Source organism: Callorhinus ursinus, unplaced genomic scaffold (assembly GCF_003265705.2).
Source record: "Callorhinus ursinus isolate GAN/ISIS: 27379988/994484 unplaced genomic scaffold, GSC_fseal_2.0 scaffold26, whole genome shotgun sequence".
Classification (NCBI taxonomy): Eukaryota; Metazoa; Chordata; class Mammalia; order Carnivora; family Otariidae; genus Callorhinus; species Callorhinus ursinus.
In genome coordinates this window covers 23,903,632-23,926,755 of record NW_027397088.1, presented here as the reverse complement: position 1 = coordinate 23,926,755, position 23,124 = coordinate 23,903,632, and the positions used below count along the sequence as shown (strand labels likewise).

The 23,124-nt window shown below is 42.1% G+C and overlaps 1 protein-coding gene and 1 pseudogene across 2 annotated transcripts; both read left to right on the top strand.

Annotated features, from left to right (window-relative positions):
• Positions 1–909: 909 nt before the first annotated feature.
• On the top strand, positions 910–3,274 carry LOC112838218 (protein numb homolog pseudogene; annotated as a pseudogene).
• Positions 3,275–5,930: 2,656 nt separating this feature from the next.
• On the top strand, positions 5,931–21,171 carry CUNH6orf62 (chromosome unknown C6orf62 homolog). 2 transcript variants are annotated; one of them, XM_025890827.2, is made up of 5 exons: positions 5,931–6,929; positions 10,543–10,719; positions 11,692–11,814; positions 16,062–16,196; positions 19,762–21,171. In XM_025890827.2, exons 1-5 carry the CDS (start codon positions 6,888–6,890, stop codon positions 19,885–19,887), a joined length of 603 nt encoding a protein of 200 aa, XP_025746612.1. In that variant the 5' UTR covers positions 5,931–6,887; the 3' UTR covers positions 19,888–21,171. The 2 variants fall into 2 exon arrangements, with proteins under 2 accessions (XP_025746612.1, XP_025746611.1); XM_025890826.2 differs by lacking the exon at positions 5,931–6,929 and adding an exon at positions 6,951–8,299.
• The last annotated feature ends 1,953 nt before the right edge of the window (positions 21,172–23,124 follow it).

Genomic DNA, 23,124 nt, shown 5'->3' with positions numbered 1-23,124 from the left:
TGCTCAGCTGGGGTCTGCTTCTCCCTCTGCCCCTCCCCCTGCTTGTGTTCTCCCTCTGTCTCTTTCTCTTTCTCAAATAAGTACATTTTTTAAAAAAGAAGATGTGGTATGTAGATACAATAGAATACAATTCAGCCTTAATAAAAAGGGAGGTAATCTACCATTGCAGCGACACAGATGGACCTTGGGGTATTATGTTAAGTGAAGTAAGTCAGATGGAAAAAGACAAATTCTGTATGATTTCACTTATAAGTGGAGTCTAAACATCAAAAACAAACGAACCAACAAGAGGAAAACTCATAGATACAGAGAACAGAGGGGTGGTCGCCAGAAGGGAAGGGGGCTGGGGGCTGGGCGAAACGGGTAAAGGGGCTCAGCTGTATGGTGATGGGCAGTGACTAGACTTACGGTGGTGATCACTTTGTAGAGTCCACAAATATCGAATTATAATGTTGTATACCTGAAAATTACATATAAATTTACCTCAATAAAAAATATGAAATATTCAGTGGACTATTATTCAGCATTAAAAAGGAATTAAGTACTGAAACATACTACAACACAACATGAATGAACCATTATGCTGAGAAGCCAGTCACAAAAGAACACACATTGTGTGCTTCCATTTATATGAAATTTAAGAGCAGGCGAATCTACAGAGACAGAACGTAGTAGGCTAATGGTTACCTAAGACTGAGAGAGAGGAAGAAGAGTACCTGCTAATGGGTACAGCATTCCTTGTCTGGGTGATGAAAATGTCCTAAAATTGCGGTGATGATTGGACAACTCGGAAAATACTAAAAACCATCGAATTGTACACTTTAGGTAAATTTTATGGAACGGAGCTGTTATCAAAAGAACTCTCCTATGGAAATGACATGGGTACAAATCAGGGCCAGATCAACAAGCATGAACCAGGGGCCTGTTGTCATGGGGGAGGTGGTGGTGCATGGTGGCGACTGGGGGCCGAGTCGCAGCATTGGCTCTGGAGTTGGTCGGGGGCAGGGGCAGACTTGGGGCTTGAGCAACTTATTCCAGAGAGGAGGTCCTGCGCAGCTGCTGTTGCGACCCAAGATCTTGATTCACATCCATAGGTTGGAATATTGGTGTACCAGCCATCCTCAGACACCTCACTGAGGACTGATGGGGAACCTGAGGCTTGGGGGGGTTACGAAGCTTATCCAGAGTCACACAGGGTGTAAAGGGCACAGCCAAGACTCAGAGCCAGCTTGTAAAAAGTAAAATGAAGAAATAGGGCAAAGTATTAGGAGAAAGAAAGACGTTTAGGTTCCAGAGGCCAGTCGTCCACATCAGTGGCAGACAACAGATGAAGGAGGGGTTCGTACTGGACAATGTCACTTCCCAGTGAAGGACGTGGCCTCGCAGAAGTTGATGAGTCAAGAGGAATGCACATCGGTGAAGATGCTGTTGAAAGATTGAAAGCTGAAAGGCAGTTCTTCCAAGGCTTCTTTGGAAAAACCGGAAAGAAAACAGGGAAGGCAGTCCTGTGGGCATCAGCAGGTGGACTCAGAGCTGTGGATGAAAAAACCAAGGACCTCACAGTTGAGCAGACAATAGAAACAGTTTCTTCCTGCGCCCCACAGAGGACCTTTGATAGAGCCGTCTCTGACATAAGTCGTGACGGCACCGCTGGGCACTGGATCTGTCATTGCTTCCTGGCTGTCAAGGACACGGGTGAAGGACTGAGCCACGCAGTCGGCTCTGCTTTTGCGGCCTGTTTAGGACGGAAGCAGAAGCAGGAGAAGGAATATGGAATGACTGCTACTTTTGATGCCAGTGACGAGGGAAGGGTCATTCCGTGTCACAGCTGCCACCGAGCAAGCAGTAAGAGAGGAGAGTCTGAAGATGCCAAGATGCCAAGAAAGTGCCAGGAGTAGGAGGGGAAGCAGAGAGTATCAGCTCCCTGTGCTCACAGACCCCTGGTGCCTTCAGCATGCCTTCCCAGGGGCCCTTCTCATCTGCCCCGAGGACCAAGCCAGTGACAGGGGTAGCTTCGCAATCTCCTGACATTCAAGCTAATGACACTGGCTCAGCCTTCCATGGTCCTGCTGCTAAGCCAGACCTCACTGCTCTCGCACCCGCAGCAATGCCTATGTGGGAAACCAACTCTTGTGCCCAGGCCCCCAAGGCTGTGAACAAGACAACGGCAGCCCCACATTCGGGGACGGAGTGCGGTCGGTCTTCTGGCGCTGCATCTCCAGGTCTCTCCCGGGCTGGTCGCAGAAACACTCCCGCCGAGGCTGACCGCCAGTTAGAAGAGGGGTCCGAGAGCCCTCAGCTGTCCTTCTGCAGCCAGTTGTCCAGCCTCCTCCACTCACTGCTATTACCCTACCAGCGCGGCCTTTCCCAGGAAATGCATTGCTCACCTCTCAGCCCGAGCCAGTGGGCGTGGTCCCACCCCTGCAGCCAGCCTATGACCCTGCCCTGTACCATCCTGTGGCCACCAGGTTGCCCTACCCAGCCCTGAATGTGCCTGTGGTGGGCATCACTCCCTCCCAGACCGTAGCCAACGTGTTTGGCACCGCAGGCCACCCTCAGGCCGCCCACCCCCCTCCGTCTCCCAGGCTGGTCAAGCGGCAGACATTCCCTCAGTCTGAGACGAGCAGGGCTGCTTCCATTCCCTTCTTGAAGCCGCCTGCTCAGCACCTCAACGGTTCTACTAGTGTTAGATGATGGCAGGTTGGCCTCAGGAGATAAGCACACAGAGGTGCCTGCAGGCACCTGCCCCATGGATCTTTTGGAAGCTCAGTGGGCAGCATTAGAAAGCCAAGTCCAGGAAGCATACTAACCCCTTTCCCACCAACCCTTTCTCCAGTGACTTACAGAATTCGTTTGAAATTGAGCTTTAAGCAGTCTCTGTGGCTTCTGTATTTTGTCTGTACTTAGGCAAGGGCAGGGGCAGAGGCCAAAGGAGCAAAGGGAACTTTGTGTTTCCAATCAGTATACTTTTCACTAGTCCCAAAGGTCCCAAGGAGCATGTCCAGGCAGAGATCTGTGGGAGGTGATTTTGAGAAAAATGGGGAAAAAAAGCATTCCTAGAGAAGAGTTGTTTTCCAGTTAGGCTAAAGAAGTCAAGGAAATGTTGCCCTCTGTTCCCCTCTGACCCCCATAGCCCCTTACAAATCTCTGACAATGGAGAGGCAGAAGTATCTGAACAAGAATCTGTATTCATAGCATATTTACTGGAATATAAAAGTGTGGGAAGCAAAATGATTTCCCTTGTTTTTTAAGCCATTCACCTGCCATCCTCAGTACTGGCCTGTCTTAGAGATCAAGAACATGGTGGCTTGTGCTTGGGGTGGGGACAGGAGGTAGGCTATGCAGAATTCCCAGGAGGGCACATCAGCAGCTGCCTAGCAGAGCTACATTTCAGGGGTAAAGTTGAGCTTCCACTTTAAGTAAGAATAAATATTATAAATATTTATCAAAAAAGCCAAAATCTTTATTGTTTTTCCTGGTTTAAGTCCAAATCTTTATGTTTATGCATTAAGAATATTTTAAATAGTTCTCAATATTAAAAAGCTGTAGGAGTTGTAAGTAATCTTGCCAAAGGTGAAAGGGTTAGCTGTAAGGAATTATACATAAGATTGATTTATCAGTGATGCCTACTGAAGTTGGGGGAAAGGCTGGGAATTGCAGATGGGATCCCTAGCTTATTTGGTATCATTCATTTTAAGTAGCACATTGCAGCAACTAATCATGCATATGACCAATAGAGCCAGAAGGTTGGAGTTTTAAAGAAAATCTGGGGCGCCTGATTGGTGAAGTTGGTTGAGCAGCGCCTCTTGGTTTCTGCTCAGGTCGTGGTCTCCTGGTGGTGAGATCGAGCACTGTGAGGGGCTCCACGCTCAGCGTGTGGAGTCGGCTTGAGATTCTTTCTCCCTCTGCCCCTCCCACTCATGCACTCTCTCTCTAAAATAAAGAAATAAAAAAAAAAAAAATCAAAGAGCAGTATTGTCCTGGTTTTAAAACCTATGAAATTCTAATGTTATTTTAACAAAATCAATCTAAATACACTCGACAGAGAATATATTTTCTTTTCTATACGCTACAGTTTCCTTCTGTTAATCCGCTACTTTGTTTTGACACTAAGGTGACAATGACAATCATAGCAATAGACTGGAGCGCAGATTACTGTTGGTTTGTCATGTGAGTCTTGGTAGGTTTTGTTTTGCCCTTTAGGTTTTGTCCCCACAAGTTTTGTGGGGATGGAGATTCTAGTTTTATTAGCTGTGTGTCCATCCCCCGACTTGTGGAGAACAGAACATCCTCTTGCCAGTTGCAGCCATTGGACCTCTGGTAACAACTAGAGACCCCATCTCATCTTTACTTTTGAATGTTGGTCTTACAAGCAAATGTAAGTTATATATATTTGTACTGATGAGAATTTATAATCTGCTGTAACAAAAACAAATATTTGTGGTAGGAAAAAAAAGACATGAACCAGTGTTAACTTTTTAAATACCTTTTTTTGGTAACCAAATGTTATAAACTCCCCTAAATCTTCAGTTGTGATAATCTACAATTATCATTAGTACGTGATTGTGAAAATCGATCAGGGAAGCACTAGCAAAATGTTAGCTTCATCTTTTCAAGGTTAGCAATAATTTGGAAACCGCAGGAATCTCATCCTTCAGTTTTGGACAAGAATTTATATGGAAGGGTAGCTCCCAATTAATTCTTTTGGCTCACGGGTGGAAAAAAAAAAGGGGGGTTATTGCAGGTAATCTATTTTGGTTTTCCCAAGTGAAGGGCAGTAATTTGAGGACCCAAAAGACTTTTCTAAATTTCACCACGGTGAGTAGTTAGTTCATAAAGGAGCATAGCTTTACTTCTGTCAAGTATTGACCTTTGCTGATCACCCACACGAAACTGCGTCGTCAGCACATCAGCGGTGTGGGGAGCCCAGGACGTGTGATTCAGCGAGCAGCAAACGTCCAACAGTACCCGCTTCACATTCTCCTAAGGCGGTGAACCTCATAGGGGATCAGCTCTGAGGTCCTGGCAGGTCCCAGCAGCAACTGACTCCTGACACCTTGGGGACGAATTCGCGGGGCAGGTGCGGCCGCCGTCCTCCGAAGTCACAGCGGCCACGCTCGCTCCCGCGGCGTCTTTGACCTTCCCCAGAGCTTGCGGCCCGCCCCCCCGTGCCGGCGCACGTGGCGAGGTGGGGACGGAGCCACGCGGGGCCCGCGGAAGAGCCTCCCCGCAGCAGCACGCTGCTGACACCCCAGGCACGGGAAGCCCCCAGTCGGCCTGTCGCTGCAAGACCCTGCGGTAGGTTAGAAATCAAGCGCAGAGAGGGGACCCGGCGATCTCCCCCCGGCCTTCCAACACACACTTTCCTTTCCCTCCCTCGCCCCGCCCCCGCCTTCGCCGACTCTCCGCCCGCCGGCTCCGCTCGGTCCGGGCCAGACCTAGCGGAGGGGCCGGCCAAGACCCCGACGGAGCGACTCCATCCGGGTGCTTTGTCCGGGAGCCAGGAGGGCGTGGCCTCATGACGACCGCGGGGGGAGGGGCGCGGAGCCAACTCAGGAGCTGGGACTTCCTGACGGAGGGGGCGGCGGGAGTACGGGTTGTCCCTTGCCACGCCCCATGGAAGCGCCATCCTGCACGAGAGGGGCGTCTCTAGCCTCAAACTCCCCTCTGAGGCGGGAGTATCAGCTAAGAAGTCTAACGTCAAAGACTCCCCCTTTTCAGAGCCTTTTCACGCCCTCTCCCCCTGCCCGTCTTTCCTCTCTGCTTGACCGGCACGAAACACTTTCCGCCTCCAGCCTCCCCTCCCCCTCGTTCGGCGCAGGTGGTGGCGGCCCGCGCGGTGCGCAGCCGCAGAGAGTTCTGGGCGGTGCCGCTGAGGGGCGTGTGACGCAGCGGCCGTCGCTGCCATTTTAAGTTGTTTGTTCTCGCTTCCCTTCTCAAACGCGACTCTGCCCCGGACCCGGGAGGCGCCCGAGGCCGCCGCCGTTTCCGCAGCCAGCGGTTGGGGCAACGAGGCTGTGCCACCGCGGACGCTCACCCTCCGCTTCGGCTTTCCCCCTCCGGGTCTCCTCGACCTTCCTTGCTGAGAGCCGGAACCCGACCGTGGGGGGAAGAAAGACTCGAGAGCAGATGCTTGAACTGAAATAACTTTCTTTTGGGGGGTTTGCTTCGCTGACAGACCCCTTAGCGCAGGGCTCCCCTCCCCTTCCTCCCCTCCCCCTCCGCCGCCAGTACCAATCCTACCCCTCTTTCTACCTCGTTTCTCCTCTTTCTCGTCTTCGCCGCCGCCTCCGCGTCCTTCCCTCCGCCGCCGCCCGGGGCGCCGAGCCAGACTATGGGTCCCAGGTGGGGGCTGAGCGGCGGCAGCAGCGCGGGCGGCCCGGTCACAGTGCGCACTGCAGCGGGGATGGAGGGGCTCAGTTGGCTGGTGGTTTTCTCTTGACATGGCTCCTGCCCGTGCTGCGAGCAGCGCCCCCGCCGCCGCCGCCTCTTCTGCCGCCGCCACCGCTCCGCCCGCAGGCTGCGGCTAGAGGGCCCGAACCCCGCCCGAGAGTCGGTCAGTGAGTCCCGGTCTCCGCGGGGACAGGGAGGGGATTTCCCCGCCACCCGCCCCCGCCCCAGCTGCCTCAGTTCCACCCCCTGCCCCCTCGGGAAGCAAACTAATGACCCCACCCTAAACTATCCAAACTCGGGAAACATGGTCTGTTCAACGTGAGAGAGCGAGCTAATCCGGGAACTTCAGGGTTTTTTCTTTGGGGGGGGGGGGCGGGGCATACTTTCAAAAAGTAATTAATATTAACACAACTATTTTCTTTTTTTCCCACTGATCCTTCCCATTTACCCTCTCCCGCCTACTCTACCCGGGCGGGAATTGTTTCCACGATGAAATGAGTGAAAACCTGAGTGATCCTGTGTCTCCCGTGGTGCGAGTGAGTCGCTGCCGCTGAAGGCAAAGGGTGGGGGTGGGACCTGGGGGTGGAAGGCAGGTGGTCCCTGGGCACTGCCTGGGGTCTGGGAGAAGAACCCGCCACCTTCGCCTCAGCAATGCTCGCAGGAAGATAAGTCGCACTCCCCACGATCTTGAACGGGGGCAAATTCCTAGGGAAGGCTCCCTTGGGGAATGTAGGACTCACTGCAGGGCTGGGGGTGTTGGGATCCCGGGCATTAATCAGGTCTAACCACAGAGCCGGAAGAATAATTACATCGTTTTATATACCCCCTTTCTCTCTGCCATCATGATTTTCCATGGCAGCAGCATTAGCAGCCGCCTGAGGGTGAAAATGTGGGTGATGGGGAAGTTGGTAATGACTCCGCTGTTTTTTCTCATGGCTCCTTTGGGCAACAGCTGTCCGCCCCCGGTATACACTGTAGTTGATTGCAGGGAAACCCTGTACCTCTCCCCTTCCTTCTCTGCCGATTTTGCACTTTTCTCTTTGCTCACCACCAAGTGTAATCAATAACAAGCACTGACAATACATAGCAATAGTGAGATCTGAGATAACTTAAGAATTAATTAGGTACTACAGCCATGGATCTGGCTGGGTAAAATCCGATTGGATATTTCAGTTTCATTCACCTACCCTGTTTTGGTGTTTTGGGGGGGGGGTTGAGGGGTTTTCTTTTTCCCTTTTTCTTCGTAATTTTTTTTTTTTAATTTTTGGTATTTGGAAAGCAGGGATCATCACACTTTCCCTTCCCCGTTCGTTCTCATAATCCCTTCTCTAAAGAGGGGGGAACATCCGGATGGATTTTAAGGATTGGACTGGTGTCAGCTGTGTTTTATTGCACACCTAAATCCCGATAATAGGCTTTTCATTCCCCCCAAAAGCCTTTTTTTTGGCATTTAAGCCAGATGTGTTTTCCAAAAAGTTAGTTCCAAGTATTTTCTCCTCTCTTTCTTTCTTTCCTTCCTCCCCTTCCTTTTTCCCATAACCCCTAACGTTATTGTCCAAACATGACTGGACAGCAGCTTTTGTTTCTTGACCCTGTAATATGACAGTCTGCTAATATTGCCAGAAGGTGCAGTTTTTGGGTTACAGTCGTGATTTTAGCTATTCAATCATATTAGCAGGGAAAAAATGACTTGTTTCTGTTGTACTTGAGTCTTAAGAAAAAGTGCCCATAGTTTAGTGACAATTTCCAAAGGCTTTAGTACCACCTGTATTTCAAAATGGGGGACCCAAACTCCCGGAAGAAACAAGCTCTGAACAGACTACGTGCTCAGCTTAGAAAGAAAAAAGAATCTCTAGCTGACCAGTTTGACTTCAAGATGTATATTGCCTTTGTATTCAAGGAGAAGGTAATTTAAAATTCTTAATGTGAATTAGCACAAGTGATTTTTGTAAGTGTATATTAAGTTATTTGTTACCCGTAAATAACTATATATTAGGTTCAAGAGTGGTTGACAAAAATCTACGTGTATGCTTTAACCTGAACCCTCCCGGGTAGTTCTCTCCATGTGTAGTTGCGGTATAACTACAAATGGAAGGCTTGGGTACTCCTTGGGTTGGAAATGATCTAAAGCTTGGTAGGGTCCTTTTTTTAGGGGACCTGGGGTGAGCAGCATTGTGAAACTCTCACTACGTTTCACAAGAAATTTCATGTATGTGGAGTTACATAGAGAACATTATAGCTGAATTTGAAGATTGTCTAAAGTATAAAGTGGGGTAGTTGAAAGTGGTGGATTAGAATCAAAATGTGTATATGCTGAAAGTAAATAGTCTGTTCAACTTCATGCTAAAGGTACCTTTTCTCATGGTACATTTGATGAAATACAGTACACTTTAATTTTTAGAACAATTACATACTGAAATGGTTAATTTGTGTTTAGAAGTGCAATTTATTAAAAATCAAAAGGACCTGAAGAGGAAATTTAAACTTTGAGGTGGGTGGCGAACATAATCAGGATTAGTTTCACAATTAAATAGCAAATAAGGAGTTGTGAGTAGTCAAGGAGAACATGATAAAAGCAGTATTTTTAAAGCTGTTTGACATGAGATTAGGTTATGAATATAAGGAAATACTATGATTTTTGTACTTGTGAGCTCATTTCAAATTAGGAATATATTCTTAGTGTGGTATGTACTTAATGCTTGGAAGTTTCCCGAGTATTTATCCCATTCTTAACTCTTTTATGAAAGAGTTTATTAGTACAGGCATTCCTCAGTTGTATTGCACTTCACTTTATTGCGCTTTGTGGATATTTTGGTTTTTACAAATGGAAGGTTTGTGGCAACCCTGGGTTGACTAAGTCCATCAGTGTCATTTTCCAACAGCATTTGCTCACTTTATGTCTCTCTGCCACATTTTGGTAATTCTTGAAATGTTTTAGGCTTTTTTATTAATGTATTTGTTACGGTGACCTATGATCAGTTACTACAAGTTACTGAAATCGTATGATGGTTAACATTTTTTAGCACTATTTTTCAGTTAAGATATGTACATTGTTTTTTTGGACATAAATGCTTATTGCACACTTAATAGATTACAGTGTAGTGTAAAGATACTTTTTATATGCCCTGGGAAACCAAAAAAGTTAATTCAACTCCCTTTGATACTTGCTTTATTGCTGTGGTCTGGAACTGAACCCGCGATATCTCCAAGGTATGCCTGTGTTTAAGAATGCTCTTAGCAGCTCTAGTATAGCATTGTAAAGTGGTTTCACAGTGGTTTGTTTTGAAGTGATTATCCCAAGATTGGGTAGTACCAGGGATTTACTTCTCCATTCTGTCTTCTTGTTAATACGTTGACTGCAGAACTGATACGATCAGATTTTAACTGAGGATATTATAATTTAAGTTCACTAGAAATATAAGATGCAGGTGGTGAGATGAGTTTTTGGTATTTAATATATGAGATGCACCAAGTTGTACCATCTAGGTCTTTAACACCATAAAACCCCATCGTTACTCTTAGGAATGGACAGTATGCAGACAATTGTCCTGAGTAGTACATGAGTTTTATATCCTAAATTGATGAGCACTTGGTCACAACTAAATTTGAAACTCAATTTGGTAGACTTTTTTTTTTTCTTGTTTCATATATTGACAGTTGTTATATAATATCTAAAAGGAGTAACAGCTTAACCCATTTAAGGAGTTAAAAAAATGTTAATTTGCACAGCTTTGTTTTTAAACTGCTGAGATTTTAATTTAGCTGTATGTAGAGACAGCTAAATGAAAGTACATCAAGAGTAAATCACTTTTTTTTTTTTTTAAACATTAGGTAGGTCTAGTGTTTGTTTCTCAGAGTTTAAGAAACACTGTTTAAAATAAGTTACTTGTTATGGATACCATGATACTATAAAACCATGCAGTAAAACATTCTGACAATAGCCTATTTGTGTGTGGTTGGGGTAATGGGGCTTGGGGAAATAACAGAAGGATCCACCTATTTGAAAATCTGTACAAAAATTACCTGAGGTAATAATTTTGCTCAGTTAGAGTAAAGGTACATGATGTTGTAATATGAACTGGGTGTTAAAAGACAATGTGCTACTGGTGGGTTAATTCACCTCCTTTTTTTTTTTTTTTTTGCTTTTAGAAGAAAAAATCAGCACTTTTTGAGGTGTCTGAGGTTATACCAGTTATGACAAATAATTACGAAGAAAATATCCTGAAAGGTGTGCGAGAATCCAGCTATTCCTTGGAAAGTTCCATAGAGCTTTTACAGAAGGATGTGGTACAGCTCCATGCTCCTCGATACCAGTCTATGAGAAGGGTAAGTTCTGTTTTTCAGTCTTGATTTGGTAAGTTTTTGTGAATTAAACTTGCATTTTTTTTCCCCTAAGTATGGGTAGTTACTACGATCACGAATTAACTTTAGGGGCGCCTGGGTGGCTCAGTCTGTTAACGCAGCTGCCTTCAGCTCAGGCCTAAAATCTTTTTTTTTTTTTTTTTTTTAAGTTGACTTCAGATAAAATATGGATAACTTTTCTTCTGTGGTATTATGCTGATAATGGTGTGTATTATTGCTGGGAATAATTTATATTACTGTTCATTAGATTTTTCTTTTTGGGGTGAGAACTAACATCATGCTCCTTATAAATAAGAAACTTGAAGGAATTATTGTTCCCAACCTTCTTTAAACTTTAACTCAATTGGAATTTAAAATGAACATACTTGAAAAGACATCCTCATAATTGCTGGGGTTGGGGAAGGCTAGAGAGAACCATGTACTGGTCTGAAAAAGGTTTATTGGCCTTTGAAAATTAATACACTGAATACACTGGACTGTGATAAGGAACAAAAATGGAAAAAATAGTTTTCTGTAAGTATATAATAAAAATAGCATTTCAGCTGTAATAAGAGTGTAATGTTAGAAGTTTCAAGACACCTTTGCTTAAATATTAACTAGGTTCTGATTTTGAAGAATGGAAATAAAAATACAGGGACTTTACAAGGAAAAAAAACCAGCTTCAGTTGGAGTCTTCACCATGTGCTGATTAATTTAGGTCTTGGTGTGAGGAACATTGGACTGGGTGGCTATAGGTGGACTCTGCAAGATAAAAATTAGAATTAGGCCATGAGGTATTCAGATTATATACTGTCCTGTTAACCTCTTGGTATATAAAATGATACATAGTGGACCTTTTGTACTTGTGAAATGTTTCTATAATCAGACCTATAATTTGTGACATACCTTGTTACAGCTTTGTTCTTTTGAAAGTAATTTTTTTTAATCCTTTTTTAGGATGTAATTGGCTGTACTCAGGAGATGGATTTCATTCTTTGGCCTCGGAATGATATTGAGAAAATTGTCTGTCTCCTGTTTTCTAGGTGGAAGGAATCTGATGAGCCTTTTAGGCCTGTTCAGGTATTTTATTCTAAGTGTGGTGTGCGCCGAGTAAAAACTCCTGGAATAGGGCCTAACTTAAGAAAATTTTGGGGAATATGCATTATTCTAATCAGTTTTTTACTTCATAAGTTGCTCCCATCTGTTTGAATATTGTGATTACAAGAGGAGAAAGCATTTGGGTGACAGAATCTCTTGAGAATGAGGTAGTCCTAAGTACCCCAGTGTGTCTTTAAAATAATGGCCAGAGAAAATCTCTCAGGGTAGATGTTTGTTGATTTGTCGAAGGGCTTATGAATGAACTTGAGAAGATCTCTCCCCTGCACCATCCAGCTCTCTAAGGAGTCTGATCTAAGAAATGCGTTCAGAAACCCTTTCCCAGGGGCGCCTGGGTGGCTCAGTCGGTTCAGCATCTGCTGCTCCTTCCCCTCTTGCCCCTCCCCTACTCATTCTCCCTCCCTCTCTCTCTCAGAGAAATAGTCTTTTAAAAAAATCATTTTCCAAAAATAGATTTGTGTATAAAACTATACAGGAGATACGTATCGTTAATCTGGTAGTGGTTCTTCAGTAATCTTCCTTGACATTGTGCTAACATTTGGACTTGTCACCTGAGGTACTAGATAATTTCCGGTTTTTAAGAGCATTTGCCCAAGTGTCAATGATCCTAATTTTATTTATGATACTTTCATATGCATAAGAGAAAGTACAATAATATTCACCAAAATGTTAGTCATGGTTAGTTCTAGGTCAGGTAGCTAACTTTGTGTGTGTTTGTGTGTGTGTGTGTGTATACACACATTTCATAACTCTACAATGATCATCCTTTTGTTTACAATCAGAAATCTAAATAAAGACATTTAAAGACTCATTTTAAGCATACTACATGTTAGAATGCCTATTTTAGTCTGATTGCTTAGAAATAATAAAAGTTATCATTGAAAAAATTTGCATTCATCCATTACTATGAACCATCTTTATGGTACTTTGTGTATGATAGACAAGTTGGTATACTCCCCCTGTCCCCATGGTAATGTTCCTACCCATCAGCTCAAATTATTATTCCTTTTTCTAAGATTCACTTGACAAATAAGTTCTAAAGATAACATATAGCCTAAATATAGGTAAAAGTATTCTGTATTTATGTCTGCATTGGACAATACCTGACTCACATGAACTTGTTGGAGAATAGAAGTTGGATATAAAAAGCAGGAAGACGGGAATGGTAAGGCATGTTTATCAGAGCAGGTCTTGCACCTCAACTGAGAGGCACTCTTAGGATTTTTACTATTTTTTTAATTCAGAAATTTCCATTGAAAAAGAATTTGGTGCCTTACTCATATTTTTCTTAATTTTTCTTTTTTTAAGATTTTATTTATTTATTTGACAGACACAGCAAGAGCGGGAACACAAGCAGGGGGAGTGGGGGAGGGAGAAGCAGGCTTCCCGCTGAGCAGGGAGCCCGATGTGGGGCTCGATCCCAGGACCCCGGGACCATGACAGAAGCCAAAGGCAGACGCTTAATGACCGAGCCACCCAGGGGCCCCTTTTAAAATTTCTAATACTGTGTCTTTCCATCTGAGACATTATTTGGAATAGTTGTTAAAATAGTCTTGTCTCAAGTCCTACTTTTTGAAATCATGGGTGTTTATTGAGTGTTGACTGTGCTAGACTGTTTCCTGAATACTTTATATACATTTAATCTTCATCCTTATAAGAACTGTGCAGGTGGGAACCTCCTTTTCCACAGGAAGAAACTGAGGCACTTAGAGTTTAGGTAAACAGCACAAGATCATGTAGTTAAGTGGCAGTCAAGACATAAATCCTGTAAAGTTTATGCTCTTAAAATGCTACTCTGTACTGTGGGAAGTGCCCTGTATTATGAAAACCTTAAATTATGGACTGAATGTAAGCACTGTGTAGGATAGAGGTAATATCGTGTAATTTTAGAGTTCAACTACAGGAAACAAGTTCAGTGTAAAGATGAATTTACTTCCCTGGTAATTTAAGATAAATGAGTATCCTGATCCTGAATGAGAAGCCTTAAATATAAATAACTTAGTTCTTAAGGCAAATGAGAAAAGAAAAGGTCAACTTTAACTTGAAAAACTTTTTTTTTTTGTCTTGAAGCACTTGAAAATATAGATAGTAATGAGATTTAGCTGGGAACCAGAGTAAAGGTTGTTTCAATAACGAGTTCCTGCTATATTCAGAGTACTATGGAGTACTGGGAGGTGCTGTTAAAATATCTCTTATTTCCTCTCTATCCCTAAATGCTCTTGCTGCAGGGTAGTTTTTAATCACACTGTTCAAATATTTTGTTACTTCTGGGCATTGCTTTCATGCGGCTTTAATTAGAGTTTTCTTTTTGGTGCAGACTATTCCTTCCCAAACCTTTGTATATTTACTAGGGAGACAGTGCATCAGCAGGAGCCAGGGGCAGAGAGTGAGGGACAAGTAGATTCACTGATGAGCACAGAGCAGAGCTGGACGTCAGGCCTCGATCCCAGGACCCCGAGATCATGATCTGCACCGAAGTCAGATGCTTAACCGACAGAGCCACCTGGGTGCCCCAGGCAGTAGTCTGATTTTTGACACGTGTTTATGTCGGTTCTGTTCCAGGAATGGCATTTCCCAAATTACCTTTTCTGAGTGCTTTCCCCAGGGAAAATTACTGTCCTCTTTCAAGGCCCAATCCAAAATCACCTGCTAATACTGCCCACAGGGTCTACTGTGTTATTTATTTCTCCCTTTTTCACATAGCACTTTGAAGATAACCCATTTTAGGGTTTTACAAATAACGACATCTTATTCTAGGAAAGATCTGAAGCAAGTTAGGTTTTATATTTGCATGTGCTTTGCCCTTTGGGGCAGTATAAGAGCCCCTTAAGGGTGGGATAACCTTATTCATATTTTTTGGTATTTTATGACATTCTTTTCATATACTAAGAATTCAACAAATATTTGAATTTGTGCAGAAGTACAATCGAATATCATATTTACATAGTCGTTTGTAGCGATAGTGTATCTTACGGCTTGAAAGAAAAGCTGGGTGCTAAAAATTCTAGATGGCAGGAACTGATGATTTTTCCATGTTAGTATTTCCTATAGTCTTCGACATAGAGAATAAAAACTGAATCAAATGGACTAACAGTCTTTTTTTTTTAATCAACATTATCTAAGTATGAGGTTCTTTAAAATTTCTGTTTCTTGAGTTCTCCATTAGCCTAGTCATTTCACCCAGCATTTGGTCTCCGCAAACATTTTGTGGGAGGATAGAGTTGATCTTCCCCATGTTAAAAGAGTAAAAGACTGTTCTGATTTAGTAATAGTTCTTCGTAACTTAAAATTTTTTAAATCTGAAAAATGTGCATAACATTTTAAAAAAATTTTGAGGGATTCATATATCCTCAAGCCCATCTGTGTGAGGATGGAACTATATTTCAGGTGTGGGCTTTAAAGCCCCGCTGTTTCATTTCATTAACTGTTTTGATGGGTTAGAACCCATTTATTTTACAGGAGAGGAAGGTGAAGTTTAGAAAAGTTAGGGGATATGTACAAGGTCACATAAGTAGTGAGATGTGCAGCTAAGATTGGAATATATTTCTTTGCAAAAGCCATCCATAGTGGGTGTTCTTTGTAAATAGAGAGGAGGGAGATGTCATTGCACTTAAAGTACTAAGTTGGGAGTCTTGAGCAAAATAGGTTTGAAAAGTCTTGTTTTAGAGGCATCTGGGTGGCTCCGTCGGCTAATCGTCTCTTTATTTCAGCTCATGTCATCATCTAAGGGTCTTGAGCTTGGACTCAGCTCAGTGGGGAGTCTGCTTGAGATTATTCTGTCTCTTTCCTCCTTCCTCCCCCTGCCCCGCCATGTGCACACTCTGTCTCCCTCTCTCAAAAAAAAGAAAGAAAATCTTGTTTTATAGAATTTGACCTAAAATCATTGAGAATTAGGATCTAGTTACTCTGATGCAGAGTTTTTCTTGAAGGTCAAATTCTATAATGGAGTGCTGTTCACTAGAACTTTCTATGATGAAGGAATATATCTCAGTAGACTATTCTGAATGGTGGCCACTGGCCACATGGGATTATTGAGCGTTTGAAATGTGGCTAGAGTTACTGAATTTAGAGAACTGAATTTTAAATTGCATTTAATGAATTAAATTTAAGTAGGCACGATTGGCTGCCATATTGGACAGCATATAGATGTAATAGATGTTTCAGGTAGGGTAACATCTTTGTAGTTACGTGTAAATGTATTTCTTCCTTAGGCCAAATTTGAGTTTCATCACGGTGACTATGAAAAACAGTTTCTGCATGTACTGAGCCGCAAGGACAAGACTGGAATTGTTGTCAACAATCCTAACCAGTCCGTGTTTCTCTTCATTGACAGACAGCACTTGCAGGTAAGCTTTGTTTGTTTAACGACTTAACAGCTCATTTAAAAAGCTCATTTGTTAGCAAACTATTTTCTATCTATGTTAATTTGTTTTGTCACTTCAACACTGCATTATTTTTGAAGTTATTTAAAAATCAAACAGCTATCCTGGGCCTCACCCTAGAACAGTGGCTCCCAAATTTTGCTGCATAGTAAAACTACCTGGGAGCTTTTAAACGTCATGATTCCAGTGTGCAGTAGAGTTTAAGAAACGCTCCTATAGAACTTTTCTAATGTAAAGTATGGTCAACAAGATGGTAACAGATCCTTAAATATATAGAATCTCATGCCCTACTCCGGTCCTACTCGGTCAGAGAATCAATGTTTGGAAGAAAATCCTTAGATGAGTAGTAACACATTTTGAGAAGCTTTGGCCCTAGACCTTTTTAAATAAAAATCTAAAGGGATGAAGTATATCTGTATTTAAAAGATCCACATGTGCTTTATTTTTTTATTTTTTTTAAAACACTAAAATAGTCCTCCTAATTCATTAATTTATCTGATAGTTCATAGTTTAAAAATTATTTTACATACAATTTCTCAAGATTAGACCAAAATTGAGAATGCTATATTTAAACACACTCTACTTATTTTTTAATTTATTTACTTTATAGCTTTATTGAGTTGTTTTTGGCATATAACCTGTGTATCTACTTTTTTTTTAACAATTAACTTACTTATTTAGTGTTCCATGATTCATTGTTTGCGTATAACACCCAGTGCTCCATGCATGCTCTCCTTAATACCCATTACCAGGCTAACCCATCCCTCCACCCTCCTCCCCTCTAGAACCCTCAGTTTGTTTCTCAGAGTCTCCACATGTGTTTTAAATACGCACTTCCAATTTAAGCAATCCAGGTATTCCAGATTATTTTTTATTCTCTAGAACATTGTTTTCATCAACCTAAATCTGAATATCCTCACTTGAAATTTATAACAGATACCTTGTTAAAAATAATTTTAAAAAATAGCAATTTAATTACCATTCATTCAGCAAAGGAGTGCCTATTTACTGTGTGCCAGGCACTGTACACCGTGAACAAGACAGAAATTCTACTCCATTATGGGGGAGGCAGTAGGGCAGAACAGTATGCAGTCAGTGAGCACTCAGAGGAAGTGGGTGCGGATGTGTAAGCTATTGGGTATGAGCTCTGATGGTGACACCAGAGGAGGCCTTTCTGCGGAGGCAGTTTAAAGACTTTTAGAAGAGTATTTGTGATTGTAATTTTGATTTTTCTTTTTTTAAGATTTTATTTGTTTGAGAGAGAGCAGGAACAGGGAGAGGGAGAAACGGGCTCCCTGCTCAGGGCTCAATCCCAGGACCCTGAGATCATGACCTGAGCTGAAGGCAGACACTTCACTGACTGAGCCATCCAGGCGCCCCTAATTTTGCATTTTAGAGCATGGGTTTATTTTTACTTAGTTTGCAAGGTAGTAAAAAATAGAGGTGAATCATACTGTTGTGTCCAAGGAGCGGAAGACCCCTTGACAAGATTACACATGGACTTTGTATCTTATAAGAAAGTTCTAAGTAAATATGGTATTATAGGTACAAATATGAGCTGTGGGAATTACAGAAGAACGTTGATTTCAGTGAAGGCGTTTCATAAAACAGAAAAACCATGACTTGGTTGGGTTTTGGGCGTTTTCTTTTGCATTTCTTCTTTACCTTAGCTCTCCTATGGTGGATATTTTTAAGTTGTCTTATTTTTCATTTTTAACTACTTATGTACTTTGGGTAATTTATTGAGATAATACTGTATAGCAGGCTATTGACTTATATTAATGGATTCTACAACAGAGACCTTTAGTCTTAGAAGATTTAATAATGACTATATACTAATGTAGAGACTTCATTTTCCTGCAAATCTATAGATCGGTAATATATAGAAATGACTGGTGACTTGGAGTTACTTTGTTAAATAAGTAGTAAGTTTCCTGTTTTCTATCAAGGTTGATGTTTTCTGTGCTTTTGAAGCAAATAGCTTCAATCCTTTTAAAGAAAAGAAAATTGTAAGCTCATAAACTAATAAATTTGGAGTGTAGGTAGGGTGACCAGCAGTCAGTCTGTCTGGAATGCCCTGGTTTTTGCACTGAAGTCCCAAGTCCTAGAAACCTCAATCCCCAGGGCAAGGTGGGATGGCTGGTGTCACACCCTCATTGTAGATGCATTTGGTCTTCAGTGCTCTTAGGTCCCCCTTCTTTCAGGTTCTGTTCTTGATCTTCATAAACTGGAGATCTGTGGCCATATTTATTTGTGCTATATAGATGAATGAGGGAACTGATAGGAGAGTGGCCAACACAGAGCCTGTTATGTATCAGATGGGAAGAGCTTTACAAGTAGGAGCTCACTTAATCCTCACAACAATTCTGTGAGTTGTAGATCTTATTACTCCTGTTTTATAGGTGAGGAAATCAGGAAACTAAAGAACTTGATCATCTAGCAGAGATCTTGTGTCCTTTATCAAAACATAAGATGTATGAAAAGAGGGGCGCCTGGGTGGCTCAGTCGTTAAGCGTCTGCCTTCAGCTCAGGTCATGGTCCCAGGGTCCTGGGATCGAGCCCCACATCGGGCTCCCTACTCTGCGGGAAGCCTGCTTCTCCCTCTTCCACTCACCCTGCTTGTGTTCCCTCTCTTGCTTTGTCCCCGTCTGTCAAATAAATCAATAAAATCTTAAAAAAAAAAAAAAGTACGGAAAGAGCTAGACCAAATGATAATTTTGGATGGGCAAGTGGTAGAGAGGCACGTTCCTGGAGTCTGGATTCTAACCCACATGCAGCCTTCTACTGGCTATGAAATCTTCTGTGAGCATGTTCTTTGTTGAGTAAATGATAAAAGGTGGTAACACTGAAAATGAAAAAAAAATGTGCGTAATGTGTAGGTTCATTACATATATAGACTGCTTTTGCCTTTTTTTAAGAGATGCTATGGTGAAAAGTAGTTCTTTGAAGGCGGGTCAGGGAGTGGCTTCCATTTACTAGCAGTGGTGATTTGTGAAGGCACCTAGCACGTTTTGCCGTATATCAGATGTGAAATAGTAATAGTGATGGTAATACCTTTGCTTTCTTCCAGTCCTTTACCCTAAGGTTATGCTTCAGTCTTTTCTTTTTTACTTGTTTCTTATCTTTTCTCTTCTACTCTGACATCATTTCTTGTCTTTTCTGTATACAGACCACAACTTCATGCCTCTATTTAGATAATCTGTCTCTGTGAAATGTCTTTAACCTTACTTTCCATTAGCAAGTTGTCATGGTTGACTTTCTGGACCTTAAAATTTTTTGTTTTGAATAAATTCTCTAAACATTTAGTTTATAATCATGTTTATTCTTTCTGTATTTTATATGGCAAGGTTTTGTCTTCCTGACTAGATTGAGGTCCCTGTGGGGTACAGACCATAATTTATTCCCTTACTCTGTATGCTGTGTTAGTGTCCGTAAGTGCTTTATACAATTGTGGGAGAGTGACTTCATGTGACAATTGATCAGTTATGTTAAAGCCTTATTAAGATTATTAAAATTATTCCTCTTTCAGACTCCAAAAAACAAAGCTACGATCTTCAAGTTATGCAGCATCTGCCTCTACCTGCCACAGGAGCAGCTTACCCACTGGGCAGTTGGCACCATAGAGGACCACCTCCATCCTTACATGCCAGAGTAGAGTGCTGACCAGCAAAATGGGCAAGATCAGAGAGTGCAGCAGCATTGGTTTTCTTGTTTTCTTACACTTTATTCTTTCAGAGTTTAAAGAAAATGGACTCATGCACAGAACACTATGCATTTTGAAACTTGTTCATCCTGGATTTTTTTTTTTTTTTTTTTTAAATTTTGTGTCTCAGAACTTAAAAAATTAGGTGTCTTCTGCACGGACTGTGTGAAAGAAGATGCTTTGCATATTTGCTGCACTGCATTAGCATCTTACTAAAAATGTGAAATGAAAGGACTATTGTTCACTGAAATGCTTAAATGTATCTGAAAGCACAAGGTGATACTCATTTTTGATGGTCTTTCCATTTGTGCTGGTTTTTGCCTCTTTGACATCTGTCAGTATTTAGAGGGTGAGAAGTGAATGTAAAAGGTATAAATAACATTTAAAAAAACTTTAATAGCTTTGCTGTAATCACCGTTGTTCCAGAGCACTCTCAGATTCACTCTGATGATCAGAAGTGGTTGTTTAAAAAAAAATACATAGATATACAACCATGGGAAAGAAATCTTAAATGGGGGAAAAAAAAGCATCTCATTGTAGGCATTCTTGCCTCATGTTTTACTGGGCCATATTTGTTTCCTGGTACTCATTAAATGTATGTGTTTTATTTCCAGATCTCTTTCCCCAAGTTGCTGTTACAAGAGTATTCTGCTGAATGTGGATACAGTTTATACACATTAAAGCAGATCTGGAGTCTGAAGTAGCTAAAGCAGCTATAAAACTGAGAAATACATTCATAGCTGCAGAAACCATGATAGGTAGAGGACTTTCCTTTTTGGTTTTTGTTTTTTGGTTTTAAAGAGAAGAGATTTTTATTACAAAGAAAGAAAATCCAGTGAATTGTGCAGAAATACTGGTTTCTACACCATCCTAAAGGAACACTTATGAGGGTTTTTTCGAGTAGAAAAAAGTTACTGAAGTTGGGATCTAAAGTTGTTAAACCGTTGAGTGTCAGAGCTCTAAAAGCAGAACTCATTTTGTGCAATGAACATAAGGAAAGACTACTGTATAGGTTTTTGGGTTTTGTTTTGTTTTTTTTTTCTTTTTAATGAAGAAAAGCTTTGCTTAAGGGTTGCATACTTTTATGGAGTAAATCTGAATGATCCTACTCCTTTGGAGTAAAACTTAGTGCTTACTGGTTTCCAATTGTATTTAGCTTCTGGTTGGAATTTGAAAAAATGAAAACCTAAATAAAATAGGTGAAAGTTCCCTGACTTTTCAGGTGAATACACAAAACTTGATGTGGTAACTTTTTTTTCCAAGTCAATGGGTAGGTGTTACTGAGGACCGTGGGGGTCCATAATTAAACGGCCAATTCAGAAGGACAAAAAATGGCAGACGCGTTTGTAATTTTAGGAATAGGAATCAGACGTTTTGTCAGCTTTAACAGCAGGTTGGCTTGTTCCCTGCCTCATGGAAAAGAAAGAGATTTTGTAGGCTCCACACCCAAGGTGGGGCTCGAGCTCACAACCCCAAGATCAAGAATCACAGGCTTCACTGACTGAGCCAGACTGGTGCCTCAGAAAAAAATGTTCTTTATTTCAAAAGGTTTCACATGTTTTCTCATCAATTGAAAATTAGAATCTGTTTGAACCAATGCCTGTGAATGTTTATCATGGGCAGTTCCTGTTCAAAACTCTGGTCTTACGAGTGGAGAGAGTTACAGAGGTTTAGTTAACTTGCCCAAGCTCACATCCAGAGCAGGGAGGGATTTAAGACCAGGCTGGCTGGCTCTGTAGAATCTAAGCTCTTAACTGTTCTACTGTATTGAATTATACTTGCTGGAGTTACTCAGGCAGGCACTTTAGCAGCCCTTGGTTTTTATTTTAGAATAAATTTAGAGAAGTTGTAATAGAAAGCTCCTGTATAACCTTTACCCATGTCTTAGCCACATTTTCCCCCTACTTTTTCTACATATATTTATACATTTATTCTGAACCATTGAGAGTTTGGTACATAGGTCATGCATACATCTTTACTCCTTACCCCCTAGTACTTGGCATATGTCCCAAGTACAAGGATATTCTTGCATAACCACAGTAAAGTTACCAGATTCAGGAAATTAACACTGATACACCTTCATCTGTCGTCCATACTCCAGTTCTGTTAATTGTCCTAATATTCTCAGGTTCTATCCTAATATCCTGTGTGTTTTAATCCCCCTACCATTCACTACAGGACCCTTGCATTTAGTTGTCAAATCTCTAGTCTCTAACTGGCCTTTAATGACTTTTTTTAAGATGACAGACTGAGTGAAAGCACAAGCAGGGGGAGCAGCAGGCTCTCTGCTGAGCAAGGAGCCGGATGTGGGACTTGATCCCAGGACTCGAGGATCACGACCTGAGCCGAAGGCAGATGCTTAACCAACTGAGCCACCCAGGCGCCCCTGACCTTGACATTTTTTAAAAGTAGGCTTAATGTTTTAAAATAGTGTTCCTCATTTTGCATTTGAATGATGTTTCTTCATGGTTAAATTTGGGATTATGCACTCTGGCCAGTACCCAATTCAAGTGACCTCACTCTTTCCAGTTAATATCCAGAAATGCACTGTCACTTTGTTCTTGGTTGATGTTAATTTTGATTGGTCAAAGTGGTGTCCTGTTTCTGCATTGTATAGTTATAATTTTTCTCCTTGCAATTACGAAGCAATCTGGGAAACAACATGAACATGTCCTGCTCTTTATCAGAAGCACCACTGATGATTTCTGGTTTTTGCCGTAACCAATCTTTTTTTTTTTTTTAAGATTTTATTTTTGACAGAGTACAAGCAGGGAAAGCAGCAGGCAGAGGGAGAAGCAGGCTCCCTGCTGGGGAGGGGGGACTCGATCCAGGACCCTGGAATCATGACCTGAGCCAAAGGCAGACGCTTAACCGTCTGAGTCACCCAGACGCCCCTGCTGTAATCACATGACAGCTGCAAAATGGTAATATCTACCCCTCCCCTCCACACTGAGCAGCATTCTGTCATGAGGAGCCCTCCTGTCTCTGCCACGTGTTATCTACCTCACTGATAATGTGATAGAACAATTTCTTTTTCTCAGTGCTGCAGAGTTTGCATCCTCTTAAACCATTTTCTTGAACACTTGGCTTACTTTCAAGCACAAGGTATGTTAACGTCAGTTTCCCTATCCCAGCCTCCCAGTCCTGAAATCAGCTGTTTTTCTCCAAGAAGCCCAGGTTCCTTTTAGA

Excerpts from the sequence above, each read along its gene's own strand:
- CUNH6orf62 (XM_025890826.2), top strand. The coding sequence starts at position 8,171 with ATGGGGGACCCAAACTCCCGGAAGAAACAAGCTCTGAACAGACTACGT. Across the intron at positions 10,720-11,691 it reads GATACCAGTCTATGAGAAGG|GATGTAATTGGCTGTACTCA; the intron begins GTAAGTTCTGTT and ends ATCCTTTTTTAG. Across the intron at positions 11,815-16,061 it reads AGCCTTTTAGGCCTGTTCAG|GCCAAATTTGAGTTTCATCA; the intron begins GTATTTTATTCT and ends TTTCTTCCTTAG.